The 20,080-nt window shown below is 46.3% G+C and overlaps 2 protein-coding genes across 10 annotated transcripts in view; both read left to right on the top strand.

The window, feature by feature from the left end:
• Nucleotides 1-14,823, top strand: part of LOC146344461 (uncharacterized) — a 35,272-nt gene extending 20,449 nt beyond the window's left edge. For 2 of the 4 annotated variants that reach the window (XR_014792224.1, XM_084857436.1), the window contains exons 2-3: nt 13,677-13,830; nt 13,945-14,158. Coding sequence is in view for 1 of the 4 variants with exons in the window: in XM_084857436.1 (XP_084713562.1) it covers nt 13,677-13,830; nt 13,945-13,951 (161 nt within the window). In the remaining 3 variants the exon portion in view is untranslated. Of the gene's footprint in view, nt 1-13; nt 302-13,676; nt 13,831-13,944 lie in introns of those variants that run through there. The other 2 variants (XR_014792222.1, XR_014792223.1) reach the window with 2 other exon arrangements.
• A 457-nt stretch (nt 14,824-15,280) lies between these two features.
• Nucleotides 15,281-20,080, top strand: part of IMMT (inner membrane mitochondrial protein) — a 43,765-nt gene continuing 38,965 nt past the window's right edge. For 4 of the 6 annotated variants that reach the window (XM_084857428.1, XM_084857427.1, XM_084857426.1 and 1 more), the window contains exon 1: nt 15,281-15,402. In XM_084857428.1, the coding sequence (XP_084713554.1) occupies nt 15,361-15,402 (42 nt within the window). In that variant the 5' untranslated portion in view covers nt 15,281-15,360. Of the gene's footprint in view, nt 15,403-15,607; nt 15,867-20,080 lie in introns of those variants that run through there. The other 2 variants (XM_084857430.1, XM_084857429.1) reach the window with 1 other exon arrangement.

Genomic DNA, 20,080 nt, shown 5'->3' with positions numbered 1-20,080 from the left:
TCCAGAACTTTGCGACTGGAGGGGAGTGGAGGCTCATCAGCTTCTAGTGAACTGGAATGTCGCAGCCTTCTGCATTCAACTGCCCCAGTGACCAGTATGAGCATCAGCCCCCCCTTAGAGACCCCACCCCCCAGCAGTGTCTTCGCAGACCAAGTCTGTAGCAAGCGTCACGGGAGAGGCAGGGAGTGATTGAACAGTGCCACCCCATGTGTGGGTCACCGGCAGGGCCAGAAAGCTCAAGCCTCCGCTTCAATGCGACTGTTGCAGCCAGGACAAATCAAATGAAGCCAGATGCAGTTCTGTGAGTGTGTTACCATTAATGGAGAAAGGCATATATATGGCTTACTAAGACACGGGGGCAGATGTCATGGCAGCTGATAAGAAGTATTTAGAGGATGGCCAGTTGTGGGAGGGGCAAACTTATTCCGTGACCCCCTATAACTCTCTGAAGATTGATGTTCCAATTGCCCAAGTGCAGGTGGAGTATCAGGGTTGGAAGGGGGAGCTGGTTGTGATTGTTCATGAAGGAGATTCCTCATGGGGGGGGCAGTGTGCTTCTGGGCAACAATCTTGCTTACTGCATTGTGCAGATGAAGGCTATCACCCACAACCAAGCTGCCATAATCCAAAAAGGAGCCAGGGAGGGGAAGGAGCTTGCCCCTCCTGAGGGAAGCGGAGGGGCCCCTCTAAACCTGTTACCTGGGTCGGGGAATTTGGAGCCAGAAGTGGGGACTTTGCCAGAAGTGGGGCCAGAGCTAGTGGTGGAGGAAGATGGAGAGTGGCTGTTTGAGGAGGGCGTACCCAGCCCTACCTTTATTGCCTCCCAGGTCTCTGACCCTATGCTGCAGACGTGCCGAGAAGAGGCAGAATGGGGCATTATGGCTGTTTCATCGACCTACCTTGTGTGTTTCTTTTGGGTGCACGGGGTTTTATATTGAGAGTTTGCCCTGAAGGGCTGCAGAGCAAAATGAACTTTGCGGTGCTGGCTACTCATGCCTCAGGGTTATCAAGAGCATGTCCTCCCCTTAGCCCACAAAGTTGTGTGGGGTGAGGGGGATATCTTGGCATTAAACAGACCCAGAGCCGGGTGATGAAGGGTTTTTACTCGCCCCTAGTGGCCTAGGCAGTGAAGGATTTCTGCTTATCCTGTGATGCATGCCAGAGAGTAGGCTTTAATCAGCATCACCTCAAGGCACCCCTCCAACACCTCCCTCTGGTTGAAGCTCCCTTTGAACAGATTAGAATTGACATCATGGGTCCCTTTTCTCCCCCTACAAAAACAGGGAAGAAGTTTATTTTGACCATTATTGACGTTGCCACCCTATGTGCAGGAGCTGTGCCTCTGTCTAATATCACGGCAGCTACACTGGCTAAAGCTTTACTCTCCATTTGTTCCCATTTAGGAATGATCAAGACTATTCTCTTGGACCTGGGCACTGGGTTTGTTTCTGGACTGCTACAAAACATGTGGGAGATGCGGGTGGTGGTGGAGACCTCCCACAGTGTTCCATATCATCATTAGACTAATGGGCTGGTACTGCGGGTCAGTCAGACTTTGGGTAAAATGATTTCAGCCTATACTGCCAAGCTTCCTGCTGATTGGGATCACGCCCTGCCATTCTTGCTTTTTGCTTATTGGAATGCCCCTCAGGAGAGTCTGGGCTTCTCTCCAAATGAATTGATATTTGGAAGGGAGATTCGAGGCCCTCTGGACTTATCGAAGGCAGAATGGGAAGGGAAGGCGGCTGCCTCCCCTCAGTTTATGCAAGCGCTGCAGAACACTCTGAGGGTTGTGCAGGAAGTGGCACAGAGTAATCTGGCCCAGGCCCAACAAGAGCAATGGACCTGGTATGACTGGCAAGCCAAGTTACGGGTGTTTCAACCAGGAGACCAGGTGCTTGTTCTGAAGGCCATCAAGCCTGACAAGTTGACTGTAAAATGGAATGGTCCCCTGGTGGGCAAGCAATGGCTAGGGGAGGTTAACTACCTTGTGTCCTTTCCTGACTCACATGAGAAACCCAAGGTGTTCCATGTGAACATGTTAAAACCTTATGTTAGCCGGGACCATGTTACATTTTGATTTGTTGCTGAAAAGGAGGATGTGGGGGAGTTGCCAAACATGTTGGAAAAGTACCAAGGTGGGGGGAATAGAAGAGGTTATTCTTCCCCCGTCCCTGACACCTGCTCAGCAGCAGCAGCTCTGGAGATAATTAAAGACTATAAGGCTATGTTTTCTAGCATACCTGGGCAAACCTCCCTGGTCCAGAACTCTATTCTGACAGGGAATCACCACCCATTCAATCTCTGCCTTATTGAGCTCTAGGGAAGCATGCTGCAGATATTGCTGCTGAGATTAAAGCTATGTTGGATTTGGAGGTGATCCAGCCCTCCCATAGCCCGTGGTCCTCTCCTGTGGTTCTGGTGGACAAAAAACTTGAGGGGGAGGGATTAGATTCTGTGTTATCGCCATCTGAACCAGCTGAGCCAGCCAGATCCTTATCCCATGCCCTGAGCAGATTACACTCTTGAAGAGCTTGAGGGGACCAAGTACATTATGACGATTGATTTCACTAAAGGTTATTGGCAAGTGCCCCTGGTTGAGGACGCTGCACTGAAGTCTGCTTTCATGACCCATTTGGGCCTCTATCAGTTCATGGTCCTCCCCTTTGGAGTCAAAGGGGGGCCCTCTGCCTTTCAGAGGCTCATAAACAGATTGTTGAATGGGTTGGGGGCTTTTGCTTGTGTGTGCTTGGATGATGTGGCCATTTTTAGTCAGACCTGGGACTCTCACCTTGAACATGTTCATCAGGTGTTCCAAAGAATCCAAGAGGCTGGACTAACACTTAAGGCTGTAAAGTGCCAATTTGGTCTGGAGGAGGTCACTTACTTAGTAGTAGGAGGCGGGACTATTAAACCATTGAGTAGGAGGCGGGACTATTAAACCATTGGAGGCCAAGATCGTTTCCATTCAAGACTGGCCGGAGCCCAAGACAAAGAAACAGGTGCAGTCCTTTCTGGACTTGGCTGGGTTCTACCGGTGGTTTGTCCCCCATTTCAGCGATGTGGCTGCACCCCAAATGGATTGTGCAAGAAAAGGTAACCTGTGCAGGTGCAGTGGTCCAAGTGGTGCCAGCAGGCTTTTGATTTGCTTAAAGCCTGGTTAATAGACTATCCAATCCTGCAGGCACCTGTTTTTGATGCCCCCTTTGTGCTCCAGACCGATGCCTCTGAGGCTGGGTTGGGGTTGTGCTGTTGCAGGAGGGGCCTGATCAAGAATTTCACCATTGTGTACCTGAAAAAACTCCTGGCTTGGGAGAAAATTCTAGCCACCATGGAGAAGGAATGTTGGCTAATGTGTGGGCCCTGGGTAAGCTTCGGCCCTACCTTTGAGGTCGTAAGTTTCAACTTCAAACAGATCACTCCTACTTGTGTTGGCTGGATAGGATAAAGAGCTCCAGTCAGAAGTTGTTATGCTGGAGTCTAGCCTTGCAGAACTATGATTGCACCATTGTCCATGTCAGGGCTCAGCTTCAGCACTGCATTGGGCCTTGTAGGTTATAGCCAGGATTTGATTAGAAGTAGCCTGCAAGGGCTTGGTCCTATTCAGCCTCTGGAATGTCAGAATCTGTGTGAGCTTATCTCTGTCAATGTTCTCAGAGCAGAGCCGGGGGGAGTCGCTGATCCTCTGCCAACCAGCCGCTTCCCTTTAGAAAAGTTGCATTTTCTGAAACTCCGTTTACTCCGATTTTCTTTTACTGAAAGCGGCTCCCTGGTGGTTTTACCACAGTGTGCCATGTCCCGCCCCCCCCCCATTAAATCCTGGGTGTGCCTCTGTGACCTGGCAGTGACGTGTCAAGGGGGTGGGACATCCCATTCCCTCTTGTTTCCCCAGTGGAAGTAGTTTTCCCATTGAGAAAATCCCCAGGAGCGCAGCAGCAACCCCTCACATTACCACAGTAGTGGGGACATTCACCTTAGGTAGCCTGCTTTTAATCTTTAACATATCCCCCCTTCTGTGCACGTTTACTCAGAAGTAAGAAATAAAACTCACTCCCCTGTAGTGAAACGGTTAAAGGCTAACTTTAGTAACTCACCCTAAAGTGCTCTTTTACTTCTCCTTTGCTCTCCTAAACTGGTATTGTGATGTTGTACTTCTTTGATGTTCTGTAGTTTCTCTGATGTAAAGTTATTTCTCCATTGTTATGTAAAGTCCTGTCTCATTGCAAGCAGGGAGAAGGAGAAAGGGAGAAGTGGGGTGGGGGTTGGAAGCAATAGGCAAAAGTGCGCACATGGGGGAAAACGGAGTGGGAGCAATAACTCTGCAGCAGATTGCTGGAATGGGGTGAAGCTCTCAGGAGGAGCCTTCAGATGCTGCACTGGAGCAACAGAGGTCATCGGTTGTGAAAGAATTCAGACTGCTCTTAAGTTCCCACGAAATCGCTTGTGAAGACAGTCCCCTGGAATCTATTCTTCTTAACCACCAGCACCCCCTTCAGTGGAAAGGAAGGGCATTCTGTACATGATCAGAGACATATTTTCTTTTTAATGTAACCTACTGGGCTGGGGAGGGCCATCCCAGCAACTAATATGTAGAAACATAAGAGATTGGAAACCATTCCCCCTGACTCAGAAGCAATGCCTTCTAGCCTGAGAACTGCAAGATTATTCAGCAATGGGGAAACAGAATTCTGCATATATCTAGAGGCACATGATTTTCCCAAGCTAAACTGTAGGCATACATAGGATAGTGCCAGGACAGAGACAATATGGAGTTGGGGCTGTTCCTGACTAATTTTATGCTTGGCTTTATTTGTATTTTATGGCATTTATTGAGATTTAGAGCCCACCCTAGCCCAGAGGCTCAGGAATAACAATTTAAAAGGGATGTACAAAATATATCATTGCTAGGAAGCCATTCTTTGTCACCCTCCTTGTGCTATGTGCCAGTGCTCTAAGTTGTGTGGGGTGGTGGATGATCTTGCCTTTGGGACTGGGGTTTGGAGCAGGTGGCGCTTTAGCTTCTTCCTCCAACTCTGTGATTGCATGATGGCTTCTTTGTTTCCTGTAGATCTGATGATTCCTACATGTGGTGATGACCTTCTCATTCTCTGGTCAATAGCCCACTGGTTGCCTCTTTTTACAGTCAGGGCCAGAAATACTGGAACAAGGATAACTGTTTTGGCAGTTGGCCTCTGTACACCACCACATTGAAGTTGAAAGGAAACACACCCAGATGGGAGCGAAGTCAGGACTTTCAGCTGTAATGCAAGGGGTTTGACAAAAGTGGGGCACTAACCATTCAGGAAGGACAGCCAGTGGCATACACACACCCCCATCGTTGGTGGCTCATAAGTAATGGAACAAACCAACATCATTTCAAACTTAAGGACTGCCTTTAATATCTGGATGAAACTCCTTTGCAGTCAATGACTGCCTGAAGTCTGGAACCCATGGACATGACCCAATGCTGAATTTCCTCCCTCGAGATGCTTTGCCAGGCCTTTACTGAAGCTGCCTTCAGCTGCTGCTTGTTTGTGGGTCTTTCTGCCTTCAGTCTTGTCTTCAGGAAGTGAAAAGCATGCTCTATTGGGTGCAGATCAGGTGACTGACTTGGCCATTGAAGAACATCCCACTTCTTTGCCTTCAGAAACTCTTGGGTAGCTTTAGCTGTATGTTTTGGGTCATTATCTATCTGCAATATGAAACAGCGTCCTATCAGTTTGGCAGCATTCAGCTGAATCTGAGCAGAAAGTATAGTCCTACACACTTCAGAATTCATCCTGCTGCTTATCAGCAGTCAGGTCATCAATAAACACCAGTGACCCGGTTCCATTGGCTTGCCCATGCCATAACGCTGCCTCCACCATGTTTGACAGACGATGTGGTATGCTTTGGATCATGAGCTGTTCCTTTCCTTCTCCACACTTTTCCCATCATTCTGGTACAAGTTAATCTTGGTTTCATCAGTCCAAAGAATCTTCTTCCAGAACTGGGGAGGCCTTTTTAGGTGTTTGCTGGCAAAGGCTAATCTGGCCTCCCTGTTCTTGAGTGTTACCAGTGGTTTGCACCTTGCTGTGAAGCCTCTGTATTTACATTCATAAAGCCGTCTCTTGACTGTAGATGTTGACAATGATGTGCCTCCCTCCTCAAGAGTGTTCTTGACTGGGCTAGATGTTGTGAAAGGGGTCCTCTTCACCATGAGCAGAATTTTGCGGTCATCCACTTTAGTTGTCTTCTGTGGTCTTCCAGACCTTTTGCTGTTGCTGAGCTTGCCAGTTAAGTCCTTCTTTTTCAGGATGCTCCAAACTGTTGTGTTGGCCACTCCCACTGTTTTTGCTATCTCTCTGATGGGTTTATTTTGTTTCCTCAGCCTAATGATGGCCTCCTTCACTTGCATGGACACCTCTTTGGACCTCATGTTGGGAGTTCCAGTGAACAGCTACCAAATGCAAATGTCACACTCAGAACCACTTCCAGGCCTTTTATCTGCTTGATTGGTCATGGGGTATCCAGGAAACAGGCCACACCTGGCCATGCAGCTGCTTGTCAGCCATTCACTCCATTACTTATGAGCCACCAAAGATGGGGGTGTGTATATGCCACTGGCTGTACTTCCTGAATGGTTAGTGCCCTGCTTTTGTCATCCCCCTTGAATTACAGCTGAAAGTCCTGACTTTGCTCCCATCTGGGTGTGTTTCCTTTCAGATTCAGTGTGGTGGTGTACAGAGGTCAACTGCCAAAACAGTTATCCTTGTTCCAATATTTCTGGCCCTGACTGTAAATGTTCCAATCCAGTTGTGTCATTTTGCATTTTTTAAAACAACCACGTCTTTCTTGATGAGCTGAAGCCTTTCTTTAAAGAGGACCTGTCCTCTCCCCACCTCAATTTTGTCTCTGGTACTGAGGCTTGGGAAAGAATCTCTCTGGGGTCCCCCCCCCCAACATACACTAGCATTACAATGAGGCCATTCCTCCTTCTTCCTGCAAGCCAGCAGGGGGTGCAGCAAAAGATCTTTGCACCTGAGGGCAAGGTCGGGTGTGTATGTCTTTGGTGGTGGTCTAGGTTGTATTTGTAGTGACGTATGCATTGACTCACCAGTGCAAGACCCCACTATGTCCACTCTGAGCTGATCTTTATTTTCTACATCACTTTGGGTGTCTCTACATTAAAGAAAAAGACCGCAGTCCTACCATTGTGGAGCCTTTCCATGTTTACCGCGGGCTCTGAGACAGTGACCACATGATTGCTGAGAGGGGAAGTTTTTAATTTTCAATGTTACATAGATCTCAATGAAACTGCGCCACCTTGTGGCTATTTAATAGTGCAACATAGAATGTACACAATAGAGAAAATCCAGGATATTTAAATACCTCATTATTGCCGGCTCTTTTAAACAGGGAATTACTGGGAAATACCGCTGGTTGTGCCCTGGAGGTTGATGATATGGTGAAAAGGACCTGCCAGTGTTCATGAGTGACCCACCACGAGTGTGCAATAAAAGGCTCGTGTGATGGCGCCTTTTATGTGTATGTACATATGCGTGTGAGTATGAGTGAGTGTATGTGTAAATGTATGCATTTTTTATGAATTCCATGTGCATCCACAATAAAAAGCAAGTTTATTTATTTATTTATTACATTTCTATACTGCCCAATAGCCGAAGCTCTCTGGGCAGTTCACAAAAATTAATGGAGAAGACTACTGCAAGTTTCCCTTTCAAAAAAAACCCATCTCAAGTGGCACACTCTGTGGGCATTGGAGATGAAAGGACAAAAGCAGTAACCCAAATGGACCACAGAATTCTAAACTGTGAAGCAGTAACTGTGGAGCCTTCTAATACAAACCCCAATTTTTGGACAGGTTAAGCAACGCGCCCCACTGAATTTCCCCCCATTATTATCTGCAACTCTTAACAGGAAGGCAATTCCACAACTCCTCTACGTAGCCTTGTTGCAGGTTTGAATCACTGCTATAGCAAGAAGCTTCTCTTAACCTCCCTATAGTTTAAAACCCACTGCTGGCCTGGACTACACAGGCAGGAGAATGTGGTAGGATTTAGAGATGATGAGCTTCACCGCTTTTCAGACTGCCAGAATCAGTAGTGCCACTAGGGAGAGCCCAAGTGTTCACCCAGACAGTGGCAGGTGATGAGGACAGCAGGGCAGCAAAAGCAAACTCCATGTATTCCTGTTGTGCTATGATTTAAGTGAATAACATGCAGAACCTCACACCCTCAGAAGTTTTTTTTTAAATCAGGTTGGTAAACAGTTTTTGTTGTTCTAATTTTTATGGAATGAAGAAGCAGTTGTAAAGTATGGAATAATAGTGGAAGGGGTAGAAGACAAATGTTAGGTGTGTGCTTCATAACTGAAGTAATACACATGGTCATCTAAAGGGCCCCCATGATGTATTTTTTTTTTAAAAAGCATTTTTACCCTGATCTTCAGCCAAAAAGGCACACAGACCAGCTTACAGTAGATCAATAAAAACAAAACAGTTGAAAAGGCATGACGCAAAAGGAAAATGGGATGAGGAGGGAAGAGGAAAACAAGCAAACTCAGGCACCACTTCTTAAAGTTACATAGTAGTTCTTATAAGACCATCTGGAATGGAAACCGCAGAGGAACCCCCAAATGGAGCTGGACTGTCAGCAGAGCCTATGGAGCAGGCCCTGCTTTCTGGCTCTCCCTCTGCTGCAGCCTGATGGAATGGCTCCTGCCAGGTGACAGTGGGGGAGGGAGGAGGCCAATGGAACTGATCTCTCCAAACACTGTACAGCTTGGATCCCCAGCTTGGTGCCTATAGGTGCCACAGTGCTGCTAGGTCACACTGAAGTGACCACCAGGCTGTTGCTGTCTGCAGGTGGGTTTTTTTCCTATGTGAGTGGAGTAATTTCTCCATTCACCTGAATAGGGAAAAACAAGCAGTCCCGCCAAAGAACAGCCTGAGAGAAGCCCACCTGCTGCCAAGGACTCTGTTGCCACAAGTGTCCTGGACAGAGGTGGGATCCCCCTCCACCTGTTCCCTTGGCAGGGCAGCCTTCCCTCCTATTTTCAAGTGAATTGAGTGATAAGACCATAAAGTCCAGGGTCTAAAATGACCTTGCTCCTGAACTGGCCAAAATGCCAGTATTTCCACTCAGTTGAAAAGTAGCACTTCACAAAAAAAGCTTCCAGTTCAGCCCTCTGTCTTCTGTGCCTCTTTTTGGTTTTCAGAGAGTCTTTTTACATAGAGGAGCATTAAAAATCCCCCACCTATAATCTGAAGTGGTACAATCCATTTTACCATCTCATTCTATGGCAGGAGTAGGCCAGGCCCTGTCCTTCATGTTAATCACCTGGACAATTGTTCCCTCTCCACTTCCTGATATCCCTTTAAGTGTGCGAGTCTTAGAAACTGACAGGATATACCAGCTTAATTTTGCATGTGTTCAGGCTAAACTTTCCCACTCCCTTCAGGGTTTTTCTTCACTTTAGTGGGAGCATAATTCTGGTTCATCCCTTGAAGAAACCACCTCACTAGCTGATTAAATACAGCCAAGGGAAAAGTGGCTAATGGTGGCAGGGCTAGACCAAGGCATTTTGCTGCTGAGGCGAAGAACAAGATGGCACCTGCTCATTCCACACACAGAAGCTGACAGGAGTGGCAGCGAATCTTCCTTAAGATGGAAGGGAGAGCACCCTTCACTGCACTGGAAACACTTCACTGCTGTTTTAGGGGGGCACCAGACAGGCTGCAGGGCATACAGTCCTTGAACAACCAGGGAGCTCAGGAGGAATTTATAGGGGCTTCCACTGCTTCCCTTTAGCATCTGCTGCCTGAGTCAGTTACCTCACCCAGCCTGGTGGTTAAGGTTGGCCCTGTTCAGACTGCAAACGGAAGGGCAGACTGAAGATAGAGGTGGCCTTAGCACATGAAATGTTGTGAAGTAGTATGTTTTTGGTGGCAAATTTCAACATTCATTTATTTATTGGTTATATTTATACCCTGCTCCTCACTTAAGATTGGCGCTCAAAGAGGCTTATGGCAATTAACATCCCTCACAAAAATACAATATCAGCTTTTAGGGATATATGGGTGTATTTATGGCTGTCTCTTCTGTCCCCTGCCATGCTGCTGTGTGAGGGAAGGACGACACACACCGACCGCCCCTGCACTCCACGTACAGAAGCTGCCAGGACTGGTGGGTGAATCTTACACTGGCAACGGGACAGCATCCTCCACTGTACCTGAGGGCAGCAGGCTAGCTTGGGGGTTTCAGGGAAGGCCACGTGGCACAGAGGGCTCTGTCTTCCAATGCCTCGCTGCTGCAAGAAGCAGCCCTCCTGTTGATCTTAGAGGGACACTTAACGGAGGCCTAAAGTTGCCATTGTATCTGAGGGATATATCCATGAGGTAGGGACAGCCAGCCAAAGCTGATGTCCGCATGCAAGACTCCTCCAAGCAAGGGGTGGGGTTCTGATTGGTCCAGGATTCCCCCTTGTATGGGCACACAGGAATGGGCTGCCACACGCACTCACTGAATGTGTGGCCAGCAGGTGTCATGCCAGGGGGCCAGAGAGTGCTCTCCTGTGTGGCCCTGCCATCTGTGTGTGACCCACTGAAGTAAAGAGTCTCCCTGCGACCCAATGCAGGAGCTGGAATTTGAAAAGGATCCGGCTTCCCTAGGGAGGGGTGAAGATTCTGAGGCAGTTGGAGGGGGAGGGAAGAGTTCCAAGACCGCTGGGGGGCGGGGGAGAGGTAAAAAAAAGTTTAAAGTGTTAAATAGATTATTAGGGATTAGTATTAGATGGATATGTTATGTTAATGATTGATTTTTCCAATAATTATCTATACATTTTTCTGAGCTCTGTTCTCATTCTTAGCAGAAAACACCCACCTAAAGTGAAGTTAGTGAATACTGCTTTTCTAGTCCAGCATGCAGGTACAGTAACAGGAGAATATTCATGCAGCAATGAAGAGGAATGGAGGCCATTCACTGGAGGCTTATGGGCATCCAGTGTAGAGCAAGAGGAGTGGCAGAGGCGATCTTCTCCTCACTGCTCCTCCTGCTCTGCATTTTCTCTAGATGGGCTTTTTCGCCTGCTTAGCTGGGGCACTGCGGAGGGGGAGGAAAGGAGGCTGGGGGAGGCTGGGATACGTCATAAGCTGGCCGTGCAAGTCCCCTCCCTACCCACAGCAATGCCCCCTTTACCTCCTCTCCAAGGTCGCTCTTGCAACTTCAGAGAGGCAGTTAGTGTGGTTCTCCTCACACTGGCTGAGAGGAGGAAGGTGTGGGTAGCACGGATTCCTGGACCTGAGGTCAGAGTGCTATCTCTGACATCAGATCCAAGAATCCGAAATATCTTGTGGCCTGCAGAAGCTATTTAGGGACCACAGGATTGCTCCCTCCGCCACTATGCTACACCAACTCTGAGAAATGATAGCACATTTAGGTAATTTTCTCCACCACTGACCTGAGCCTTGTAAGGAAACCTTTGTGACTCAGGAATAAAAGTTGTTCTAGGTCCCCGAAACCTTACCCCAGAGCCCTTCCTGGACTCATGACATCACAACAGGCAGGCCAAATGACTCTGTGGAGCTCCAGGATTTCTATTCCATCATAACATCATTTTCAGTTAGACGGGCCTCTCAGCTGGGATGGGTGAGTGGGTAGGAATTTGTAGATGGAAAGGGGGTGAGAAATCTATACATCCTATATTATCTGGGACACTGCAAGGGACCATAGGTTTGCTCTGTAAAGCACTAATACTGAAGTATTGACTGCAAATTAAACATTAATATACTTTTCCCCTTTTTTATTGAAATATAAAACTCAATTACAAAAAAAGAAAGGAAAAATATAGTAAGTACAATAACTATAACACAATGATAAACAATAAAACATACTTTTCATTTTTACCTCCCCTCTCCCCATTTTAGCTCTCTAACCATGTATTTTCATAAAGGAATTAATGTATTAATAAATACATTATCTTTCTTCATCCTCTGTTAGCTTACATTCTCTGGGTGATGTAATTAAACAATTTTTTAAAATTAAAAACAGAAATCTTACACAATAAAATCAAATATAATATGACACTAAAATCAATACAAAACAGTAAAAACCAAAACAAGAGTAAATAAATTGCTAGCCATCATAAACGAGGGATGAAGGAATTTGTCAGTTTCACTTTCTCCCAATGGACAGAGGCTGGCTCAACAAGCCCTCCCCCTAGAGGCCACTTCAAATATTATTTTCCCAAACATCCATCATTAAGACATCACACACATACATGAGGTCAAACCTTTACATGCCTTATTTATTTTCTTGGGAAAAGAATTCCCATTTTAAATTTGGCTTTTTAAATTAATAAATACCGCATTCAATTTCAATCCCATTTACGTAATTTTCTCCACCACTGGCCTGATCCATGTAAGGAAATAATTATTTTCCTTATTTTAAATGTGGCTTTTAAAATTAATTAAAATATATCAAATTCAATGTCAAAGGTGAAAAAAATATCTTAATGACATACAGAAAAAAGGTGGGCAGGTTGGGCTGCCTGCTTCCCATACAAGCCCCAGAGGCTACACTTCTGATGCCCCCGTCCTAGGTTTGCCACCTTTAGGGTATCCCAGAGGAGTTGAAGAGGGGAACAGGAGCGCAGCTAGAGCAGCTTTCCATGGGAGTGGTAAGAAATGGCTTTGTCCTCTTACTTTGTTCTCTGTAGATTTATTGTTGGCTAGACCATAAGATGAGTGAGAGCTTCACCATATAACTTCCGGAAGTACTTAAATTGCAATGCAATCCTATTCCTTCTTCCTTCCCTTAAGGCCTGATTTAAAGCAATCTAAATAATTTCTGTTGCCCAAAACTAGTATTGGTCCAAAGGCACAGCACAAGTCTGTGACCCTAGGGGTCAAACCACACATTCCGCTAATCATGCAATGTATAGCTTAGGACGGTTTTATTCTTTTTTCTCTAGTTTAAGCGTGTGCGCTCCCAATTTGGATTGGGGCCACCGCATTTCAGGTGTGGAGGATTAGATCTCCTACCATCCTACACTGACATCCCCCCATGAAGAGCCTCACTAGCAGGACACTGCAACATAGGCAACCCCCCGTCCCGAAACAAAAACCTGCAAGCTACATGGCCAATTTTGACCAGCAACGTCATAATTTCCTATGTCGCTCCCAATACCAGCAACCAGTGAAACCTACACTGTATTCTCGGTGGGTGCTGAGATGCAAGGCAAACAAGGACATTTCAGCAGTGGGGTTGTGCTCAAAACTGCACCTGCTTTACTCCATTTGCAAGACCACTCACCACCACACACACTTTATTCAAGGAGGCCTGTAATTGAGTCTGTTGGGATGCATGCTGTTCCTATTTTTATTTTATTAATTTTATTCTGTACTTGTTATGTTTTGATAAGGTTGTATTAAAATACAATGTATTGTTTTATTGTTTTAATTTTGTGTCTGTAAGCCCCCTTGAGTGCTATTTTTTGGTGGCGTACAAATCAAATAAATACATATTTAAGAAACAGGCAAACTCCCCCACATTTCTACATAGTAACCAGGTCATCTGTATTTGTTCTTGTTCTCAGAGCTGGGTATTTTAGTGAGGCTCCCAATCTGTAAAGTCCTCAAGCTGCCAGTAACCCTTTCATATGTTCTCTTTATTTTCTAGAGAGCCCTCCTCATCTTTGCCAAGGAGAGAGAAAGCTCATGAAGGAGGTCTACCAAGCCATGTGGTGGGCCATCAATGACACTGAGACCGACGTTAAAATCCATGGCTTGAGAGGGCTTGGCAAAGGCATAGATGTCCAACCTTATCTTGTTGGGTAAGACTTGTGCTGGTGAACTGGATACCATCAAATGATGAGAGAAATCCTTCCCCCAGAAACACTGAAGCACATGGTTTCAGCAACATAACAACCCTCTTTCTCCCTCCGCAGATCATAAAGCACAAGGAGGCCATCCTGGAGGTCTTCATGGACTCCCTGGCAGATCTCTCCTGTTCCACCCTCAGATGGGAGGGAATGACAGGGATCCTGATGGTGCTGCCCTACCTGGTGGCCATGAAGACCCCCACCAGCATCCAGCTGGCCATCCAGGCCTGAGGCTTTTGTGATGACACGAGTATGTCAAAGAATGCAGACCTAATGGGTTAAAAAATCTCATGCTGCCTCACTTTGGTGCCCTTTGGCAATAATTGTGGGAGATGAGGGGATAGTGTGTAGTAGTAAGCAGCACAGCTGGCCATGTTGTCTGCCTGTCATATATTAACCACCTGGGAGTAAGGACTATTGAATATCTAGTAAGCAACTGATGGGGAAAAGTGCTTCTTAATGCGCCCAGTACATTTGCAAACTAACAAGCCGGAACAAATGTATCGTGTCTCTTGAGAACACAGACAACAGGAAGGATGGATTTTGTTTTGGGAAATTGCAGTGCTTGTGTAAGGAAAGAGGCCGCAAAGTGGACTGCATCAGTGGTACAGGTTTTTGCACCCACTCCCAGGCTCCCGTGAGTCAGTGACTATTTTTAATTTGATAGCAAAAGGGTCGCAAGGAAAGGATTAACTCCTTCTCTAGCCTCAGCTGTGATCAATTTTGCAGAGCATCTCTGACTGCATGTACTTTAAAAAAAAAAACCCAAAGGGTGGAAGACTGGATACTAGCACTGGGCTACACTGTTCAGTCCTTCTGAGCCTGCTGCGTGATGCTGTTAGTATAATTTTGTAGCTTTCAGCTTATTCTTTGTTTACATTTTAATCATATTATTTTTGTAAATTGCCCTGGAAATACAACCGACGGGTGGTATAAGAATATGTCAACAGATCACTGCAGAATTGTCCTATATTATGGTCTCTCATTCCACGCCCTCCTCATCCCCACTTTATGGGTATGTGCAAGGCTGGCGTAAGCCTTGCACATACCCATGTGCGAGGCTTACTCCAGCCTTGCACAAGCCTCCATGTACAAATGGACTACACTTGCAATGGCAGGGCAATTTTTTTAAATGGTGAAAAATCTCAACTCACATTTTCCACATGAAGCAAGACCTGCGCCTGAAAAGACAGATACACTGCGATGTTAAAATACTGGCGATTCCTCAATTGTTTTCTACGGGCAGCTGTCAGGGCAGAACTCGCAGCCTGGCGCGCTTTCCCCCCTCGAAGGGCACGGCGCGGGCCACTCCCGGTTTTTTCCTTTACCGAAATCTGCATACTCATCCTTTCCCCTGTTTTGATTGGCGAGCAGAAACTCCGCCTCTCGGGCCATCAGGCCCAGGGCGGCTGCGCGCTGAGGGGACAGACAGGCGGCTTCTGCCGAGCTGCGCTGTACTGCTGCTTGCCGCCGCCCGGGATCATGCTGCGGGTCTGCCAACGTGCGGGGAGCACAGCGGCTCAGGTGAGCAGGGCGGACGAGTAGTGGGAGAGAACGAACGAAGGAGTGGCAGCCGCCGGCAGCGTTCCAGTCACCGCTGCCGCCCTTCCTCACGGCGCCTTTTCCTCGTAACGAATTGACGGAGGGGAGGGGCGTCGTGAGTCTGCGGCCGAGCCGAGCGCGGCGTTCGAGACCTGGAGGGGAAGACCCGCGCGGGCGCTTATTGGCTGCGCGCTTATTGAGGGCGGTGGCACTGGTAGCGGAGAGTAGGCGGGGTGAGGACGGTTCGCGTGGTGTAGGTTTAAATTAAGCCTACACGTCCCATCATGCATTGCGCAGCGACGCCCGTTCCCTGGTGTATGTGGCTGCACGCACCGCCGCACCCCCCGCAACCTCGGGTTGTCGTTCTTATGGCGGAGGCCGGTGTAATCAGCGAAGGCAGAGTCACCCTGGGAAATGCTTGTGGGAAGGCGTGGTCACGTGCTGAGGTGGGGTCACTCCCGGATGTCTTCGTAGGCGGTGTGCAGGGTCAGCGGTAGAAGGGCTGCTGGGGCTTGTAGGCTCTTGAGTGTCACCTCTAATTCAGCGGAGGTCTCCAAGTCTACGAGTTTTCTCTCTTGGCTAATGGCTTCGCGGCTATCGTGCAAAGCACCTGACCAATTTCTAAAGATGTTTCTTTGGCAGCAACGCCAATCAGACTATTATAGGCAAGGTCCTTCAGATAGCGCACAGGGACATGACCTTGCTTTAATTCTTACTTTCCGAAGGTTACAGATTGCTCCCAGTGTTTAATTTCTATGAAGAGAAGAGCCAGGAAGCCATACTGTCTTGTCCTGGAAGGTCTGCTTCTTCATGTAAAGTGTGCGGGACAGTCTGTGGTGATATGAAAGCATTCTGCACATACTCTTGGGCATTCATTCGTCTTTTACATATTCCATAACCTGACCCTAGTGTTGAAAAAAGGCTGTAGGGCTGGACTGGAAGTAAGCCCTGGCTGCATCACCTTCTTCAGTGCAGTATTGGAGCTTGGTTATTGTTTTCTCATCTTCAAATATCAAATTCATGCCCTGCTTTTCTATCATGATACTCGAGGTGACTAAGATTAATCATATAGAAAGATACAATTGAAACTATTAATAAAAAGCAACCCAATAGCCCCCAAGACAAAAACTGCAGTAGCCTGTTTGTATTTTTCATTTTAAAAGCATTATCCAAAAAAGCTAGCTAAAACCAAAAAGGCTTGCCTGCCTGCTGAAAAGTGAGTAGCAATAGGACCAGATGAACTTCCTTAGGAGGATGTTCTAGATTCTGGGCACTGTTACATTAAAAACCAAACAAACCCTGTGTCTTGTGCCCAGTCACCATACTTGGTGTATGCACAAAGAGGGTGAGAAGGGAAATTCAAAGAGACAGTTATGAAAATGTACTCTGGAACTGTGACTAAGGCTGCAGTCCTATGAACTGAGGGTAAGCCCCATTGAGCATAGGATTGTAGTGTAAGGCTGTGACTATATATACTTGAGATTAAGTTTTGTTGAATTCAGTGGGACTTCTAAGTGAAACATGCATTGGTTGTTTTACTGTTTTGTTGTAATTGGTTTGTAATCATGGCCACTGTCCAAGACAAAATGACAGTGCAATACTGTGTATCTTTACTCAGAAGTAAATATTGCTGTGTTCAGTGGGACTTACTCCCTGGTAAGTGAGTTTAGGATTGCAGCCTATGGCACCTCAAGCCCACTGATTTCAGTGGGTTTAACATGTTTACCTCTATGTTGGATTGCAGCCTATGCATTAAAGAAATATTGATGTTCTATATTGCTTGTTTTATAATCTTCACAGTATATTGAAACAAATACATTTAGGGAGCAATCTTATCTAGATCGGCGGCCGCCTCTGAATCCAGAGGCGACCACCTATCCAAAGCAGGGCAGGAGAAGCATGGAGAGATTGTTCTCTCTGTGCTTCTCCTGTCCTGCTTTTTCGGCTAGACAGCCGATTGCAGCAGTCTAGCCACAGAAGGACGAAGCAGGGAAGGAGGCTGCTGTACGACACATAGGATATGTCATACAAGCAGTTACACTCTCGCTGCCCTGGAATGCCCCCAGCCACGCCCCTTTTCAGCTGCTCCGTGCTCCTCTTGCGAGCGCGGAGAACAGGGCTGTTCCGTGCTGCCTCTGAGGCAGCACGAAGGTAGGGGAAGGTCGGTTCTCCTGGAAGACAACATATCCTATGGCCGTCTAGCCGCTGTCTAGCGGCCATAGGATTGCTCCCTCTGTGTACTTCATATACTACATTTTAAGGAAATCCACTATATGGCTTGAGGCTTGTGCAGGAAAAAATAGTCAGCTGATAATATAGAAGTGAACAGAATGAAATGGACTGCAAACTTAGGGTGCAAATAACCTAGTTATTTAGGGTGCAATCCTATGCATGTTTAGATGGAAAAAGTCCTACAATTCCCAGCATGTACCATGCTGGGAGTTGTAGAACTTTTGTCTGTCTAAACATGCATAGGATTGCACCCTTATTTGAGTCTGAACTGTCTATATGCTGGTTTCTGTGGCCACCTTGGGGTCCCTCGGGTCTGTTGTTTAAATAGTTTAGCATATATAAATGATAGACTTCACAAACGATATCTGATGGCTTTGTTGTGTGACTGAAACTATTTTGAAGGCATGCAGTTGCACAACTATAGCAATGTCTGTTTCTTTCTCTGCCCATTCCATTCTTTGAGGGTACAAGTTCAAGTTCTGAAAGCCAGTCCATCTGGCATTTTCAAAATTATGTTTTCAAGTTGTGGAAAAACTGAGTTTGGGGTGTGTAATATAATGCAGACTTCGAAAGTTTAGTACTTAGAATTTTACACATGGTTTTAATACAAGTTTTGGACATCTCTTCTTCCTGTGGAAAATCAGATATGTCAACACTTTATAGCCAGTACAGCTGTGACTATAAAAAGAATCACAGAAAGATATTGCTCATTAGTTACAACCTGATTTGGATAAGGGATAATAAAAGACAGCAAAAGGATAATGGGCATATATTGAATATGGCATTACAAAGCTCAGTCAAGATGAAGGGAAGGCTCATTTCAATAAGTTCTTGTAGAGTTTGGAACTACAGAGGTTTTTGGACTGTAGCTTATGCCTGACTGACTTTGATATTGCTATTAATATACAGATGTTTAGATTTGGATGCCATGGAGTTCCATCTTCTATGCTATATCATGTTTCTACTTAATAACAGCCCGAGATTTAGAGTGTGGTGTCATCACTGTGCTAATGAAACTCAATAATAGGGGTGTTTGGATGATCGCCGGGGGCGAGGGGGGATGCCATCGTGACTTCTCCCCCTGCCCCCTGCAAGTCGTGGGTTGTAGGGTGCATACAAAGCTACCCTGCTATGCCACACGCCAACCCATGTTGCAGCATGGGTAATTACATAAACGACGGGTGCACACATGGCACACGCGGGGGCGGGGGGAAAGCCACGATGGCTCCCCTCCCCCCAATCATTGGAACCTGGACTTCATTTCCCATTTGAATCTGGACCTAGGGAGGCAGTAGAAGTCCTTGGAGTTGGTGCTTGGAGTTAGTGATAGGCTGAACCAGAGTGAACTGGTTGTAGGGTATGTTCCCTTTTAATATAATTATAGTACCGCACTTTATACAATGAGGCATTTTATAAATAGTAATATAGGTGGGTTTTTTAATCCTTTCAAATTCGTTAATATCCTTGAGCTGTGGTAACACAGGTCAAACACACAAATCTTCAGGTCTTGTGAATGAAAGTTACAACGGTGACTTTGAAACCTTTTATTTGGCAAAGTTTTTTTAATCATAGAATAGTAGAGTAGGAAGGGGCCTATAAGACCATTGAGTCCAACCCCAATCAGAGAAACTTGTGGAGTTGTTCACTATAGTTTTTAAATATCTAATTTATGTGCTATGTTGATAGCTTTGAGAAGCCAGATTATTTAGTGTGTGTCTCTTTCAATCTATTAAAGGTACTGTTTTGCACAAACAACAACAGACACATGCACGCACAAAAACACCATAAAACCAAACTTTCATGGCAACTTAAGGTCTGCATCTTCTCAGGGCCAGGGGAGATGGAAATTAAGGTGAATTAGGTGCTTAATAATTTGGAAGTGGGAGATGGAAATCTTTGTAGTTTTTGCCAGGCTCAGCCAGTTGTAAACAGGGACAAATTCACAAGGAGAGTAAAGGAGGAAAGCTGTTGCAGTCCAGATTCCTCTTTACCTCCTCTATTTCCCCTGTCTGACTGAAGCTTTGCAAACACAGTAGTGAGTGGAGTTGGGGAATGAATGACTGGAAGGGCTTGATTGGATGGGTGGAGTTGGGATGGAGATTGTAGTACCATCACTTGTGTTTACCATTTCTGTATTTATCCATGGTGTTTATGTCCTTGTAGATTAACACTGGTGTGGCACTTCCATAGTAATTTCTCTGGGGAAATTGCATGCTACTTTTAATTCTGCAAATTTTCTTTAGAGATTTGTATGCATAATTCCTTCTTCCCCTTTTGGTTTAAACTTGGGATCCTGCAAGATTCAATTGTGTGTAATTGTCACTGTATATCAGGGCTGTGTAACCTTTTTGGCCCAGAGGGCCACATCAGGGGTCTGCTGGGGTGGCGGGGGCTGCACATGTGTGTATTCACACATAGGCACAGACAT

This window comes from Heloderma suspectum, chromosome 5 (assembly GCF_057233095.1).
Source record: "Heloderma suspectum isolate Gila_16-S chromosome 5, 16-S_ref, whole genome shotgun sequence".
NCBI lineage: Eukaryota > Metazoa > Chordata > Lepidosauria > Squamata > Helodermatidae > Heloderma > Heloderma suspectum.
This window is presented reverse-complemented; position numbering and strand designations above follow the sequence as displayed.